Genomic DNA, 4,278 nt, shown 5'->3' on the forward strand with positions numbered 1-4,278 from the left:
AAAATACTGTAGCAGGCAGATCACTCACTGTTCATGATGCACGAACTATTGGAAGAAAATCCTCAATATTGATTTGGGGGTTTATATGAATGTGTTTCTGAGGGGAACGGACTGTCTTCAGAAAAGTTTACGTGGTATTTTCTTTATCTCGTCTGTGTATAATTCCTATTAAAGCAGTGTTTCAGCGCAGCGCTGCTTTGTTTACAGCGGTAACCAAGGAAACGCTGTATCTGGTGTTCCAGAAACGCCTCCTGCTGTCAGCTTCGTTCAGGCATGTAGTATAATTTCATAAAGCTAGACAGAACATTCTGTTTTTGCTTCAAATTGGGTTATTATTACCGTGATACTGTGAAACTGTGATATTTTTGCTTAAGGTTATCATACCGTCAAAATCTCATTCCGGCCCATGCCTAGTTGTTATTATCAACTAAAACTATTAAAAATCTTTTTGGTAATCAAAATAAAGCTGAAATAAAATATAAATATTAAATAAAAAACTTCAGTGCAAATTAAAAATATTCCCTTGCCAACTTTTTTTTTAAAATAAACATTATTCAAATACATTTCCCTTGGCAACTAACTGCATTAAATAAGTTTAATTTACTAAATTAGCCTACTAAAAATAAAATAAATAAAAGCAATAGGAATATTAAAGAAAACTAATAGAAATGACAAAAGCACATAACAAAATATACTAAAAACAATATAAAAAATGAATTCAAAATATTCATAAATACTGTAATAGTACATAAATAGGCTAATACTACAATTACTAACTCTTACATAGAATAAGATACAGTCAAATATCAATATATTGCTTTTTTTTTTTTTTTACAAGATTGCATCTTAGTTTACATTTTAATTCATAAAATGTCCTAAATAGGTTCAATTAATGAAGAAGCAGGTCATCTAAATAAGTCTAAACACTGAAACTTTGTATGTAGCACAATAAACACACTATTGGTCAATATTGTAAACTGCATAAGAGGAATTGAAACTGATCCAATTACAATGTACTGAATTGGGACACATGTATCATGCTGTGTATCATATTGTGAGGTAGCAGCTGATATCCAGTCCTGAAAAAAAAAAATATATATATATATTTTTTTTATACAAAGACAGTTTACAGAAATGGAAACCAGTTTATCAATGAAGACACATTATGATGACAATGCTAGTATACACAGCAAACCGCTGACTCTTGTTGTTAACTCACATAATAAACAATAAAAACAGAAAAATGGTGGGGAAAAAGAAAGCAAGAAAGACAAGACTTTGTCACAGTTTAACATCAGAGACTTGGGGGTGTCTTCATACCCCAGTGTCGAGTTTGTGCCAATAATAGCAAAGACTGCCAAGTGGATCACTTGAGCCACGGGAACAGACCCACACCACACACATGCTTACCATACTCGAGCCTAGTCAAACTGTCAAACACACACAAAATCTAACACGTACACAAGCAATCTCATTCTCACAAATGTGAACACAGATTGCAAGATGAGGGTTCTCTTCTCTTAATGCAGAAACACAGTCATACATCTCCAGTTGAGTCAGCGACAAAGTCACTTCCTCTTACGGGTGACAGTCTGGTGAACAGTCAACTATTTCCTCTTTCATATACATACACATGCACACAAACAAAAGCGCACACAAGCAGCCTTATACTATCAACAAATGCCATCTGTATGCCAACGACCCTGACAGAAACGGCGATACCAGTGAACGTCCAGCGTTATCTACAACAACCACAGGCTTCTTTCAGCAAACAAGCCGTCTGAGAGAATCTTGATATAAACAAACGAGCCTTCATACAGCTAAAATAGTTGTAAGACACAGCCAAATATTCACAAAAGATCTATTCACTATAGTGTAACTCAATACAGCTGAATGGGAGTGTAGACATGATGCTGTGTGTAAGGTGTGCATGAATGAATGGATTAGTGTCCCTCCTCCCACTGTCTGCTTCACATCTGAATGGCAAGATACCATTACAGACAACACACTTCCGAAAGAGATGCAGCCATTTAATTTCTAACCACAGCTCCAGAAACAATTGAAATGTAGCTAATCCACTTTATGCTGCAGTATTTATAATAGTGCAGCCCACTTGTACAAACTGTGATTTGCCAGACCAAATATTATTTAGACAAACACTAGCTTTTAATACTATTACACATATCTAAATTGTAATACTAAATATTAGTAAAATGCGTGTTTGTATTATATCCAGGGCTGCTTGCACATTGACTTCCATTGAGAGGATGAAGAAAGGCGCGTGATAGACTATAGAGACCAACGGCAGCATCTTTTGTCTGGCACTACAGCCTCTATCTGCATTTATCGTCCGTTTAAAAATGCTTTTCACCATCGTTTAACACCCTATACACTAAATAAACTGTTCCCATAATGATAAATGAAACGGCTATGTCAAATATAAAGGGAGCATTCTAGTTTTGTTGCGCGCTCGCAGTATAGATAAGGTGCAATGTGGTTTCTACGGGTTTGCATGTTAAAACCTGCTGAATTACTGGAGCAAAGGTTAATGAAGATTGTCTCCTGTCGTTTCAGCTGAAGTGCTCTCTTCGGTTTTATTCATATAGGAAATATGATTTGGGAAAGTGAGATGTGAAACCAAAACAACCAGGGATGCCAGTGCCTTTTAGATAGTATTTCTAATGGCAACTATATATGGGTTTGTCACACCACGCTGGATATGATAAACACAAGAGATAAAGCGTGATACTAACGGTTTTCCCTCGTACATGCACCATGTGCACTGGCTATTGTAGCCAACACACAAACACCGATTGACACACCGCGCAAATGCACCAAAAGGGCACCCACGCGCTTCGCTTTATGGGTCTTTTTGTTGTCCTCTCAAACCAGGAATCGCGAGAAGCGGGTCAGTGGAGCACGCAGGGAGATTAGCCCACATCTGAGGGACCCACCTGCTTGTGTAGTATCGGTCAGATCGTAGTTGAGCCCCGGAAAGTCGCGCAGTTTTCTTCCGCTGATGTTGAGCATCCCGGAGCAGACAGCATCTTCCAGCGCTCGTTCAAGACTGCGGGCGGTGTGTAGCGGGTGTTGCTGCTGCTGCATCACGCCTGGGTTCCAGTGCGCGACATTAGGATAATGCTGGCTCTGGAGAGCCGCCGCAGGTCCTCCTGCTCCCTGACTCGCCGCCATTTTCATAAGTGAAATTATTCTTACAATAATAATAGGGGGCTGCCTGGCGTGCCGCGCATGCGCAGACGAGGCAGACGGAGGTGGGGAGGGGATGGGCTACTACTGAAAAGGGGCGGGGGATTGGCTCAGCTCTAAGGACGGCAGGTATACTGTAAACCAAGAGAATTAATTTATGTTTTGCCTTTTATTTTATATAGGTAAACCACTGGTAAACCACTATGATGTTATTTGTCATCGGGAATATTTAAGCGCGAAGAATGGATAGCGGGTTAAACACTTTCAAAAGCTATTTAGTCATCCTTCGAGGCGTTTAAAAAAATGTTTAAGATGATTGTTGAGTGATATGAGCTAGAAAGAAGGTTTCATGACTTTCCTTTTAGGGCGTGTCTTATCTTCTTTCATGTGGTGCCCGGCGGGTGTTCAGTTGTGGTTGTGTGGCACAGAAAAACGGGCCATGTGCCCTGAGCTCAGAGGCGAACCCTGGCGGATGAATGGAAAAAATATTTACATTTACATTTAGTCATTTAGCAGACGCTTTTATCCAAAGCGACTTACAAATTAGGACAATGAAAGCAATCAAAATCAACAAAAGAGCAATGATATGCAAGTGCTACAACTCTCAGTTAGCTTAACGCAGTACACGTAGCAAGGTTTTTTAAATTATATAATAAATAAAAAGAAAACAGATAGAATAGAAAAAGAATAGAGCAAGCTAGTGTTAGAGGTCTTTTTTGCTTTTGTTTAATTGTATAATAAATAAAAAGAAAACAGATAGAATACAAAATATTAGAAAAGCTAGTTTTTTTGTTTGTTTGTTTTTTAAGAAAACAAGCAGTAAATGAATAGAGTAAGTCTAAAAGGGACAAGTTATTTTTTAGAGGGTCGAAAAAAGATGGAAGAGATGTGTTTTTAGCCAATTCTCAAAGATAGCTAAGGACTCAGCTGCTCGGATTGAGTTGGGCAGGTCATTCCACCAGGAGGGAACATTTAATTTAAAAGTCAGTGAAATTGATTTTGTGCCTCTTTGGAATGGCACAATAAAGCGACGTTCACTTGCAGAACGCAAGCTTCTAGAGGGCACATAAG

At 38.5% G+C, this 4,278-nt stretch overlaps 1 protein-coding gene across 2 annotated transcripts in view; it reads right to left on the minus strand.

Moving 5' to 3' along the window:
• The window catches only part of lrch2 (leucine-rich repeats and calponin homology (CH) domain containing 2), a 65,775-nt gene extending 62,558 nt beyond the window's left edge, over nt 1-3,217 (minus strand). For both annotated transcript variants that reach the window (XM_016560550.1, XM_016560549.1), the window contains exon 1: nt 2,955-3,217. In XM_016560550.1, coding sequence (XP_016416036.1) covers nt 2,955-3,198 — 244 coding nt within the window. In that variant the 5' untranslated portion in view covers nt 3,199-3,217. The remainder of the gene's footprint in view (nt 1-2,954) is intronic.
• Nucleotides 3,218-4,278: the final 1,061 nt, after the last annotated feature.

Source organism: Sinocyclocheilus rhinocerous, unplaced genomic scaffold (assembly GCF_001515625.1).
Source record: "Sinocyclocheilus rhinocerous isolate Xijiao unplaced genomic scaffold, SAMN03320098_v1.1 scaffold77, whole genome shotgun sequence".
Taxonomy (NCBI): Eukaryota; Metazoa; Chordata; class Actinopteri; order Cypriniformes; family Cyprinidae; genus Sinocyclocheilus; species Sinocyclocheilus rhinocerous.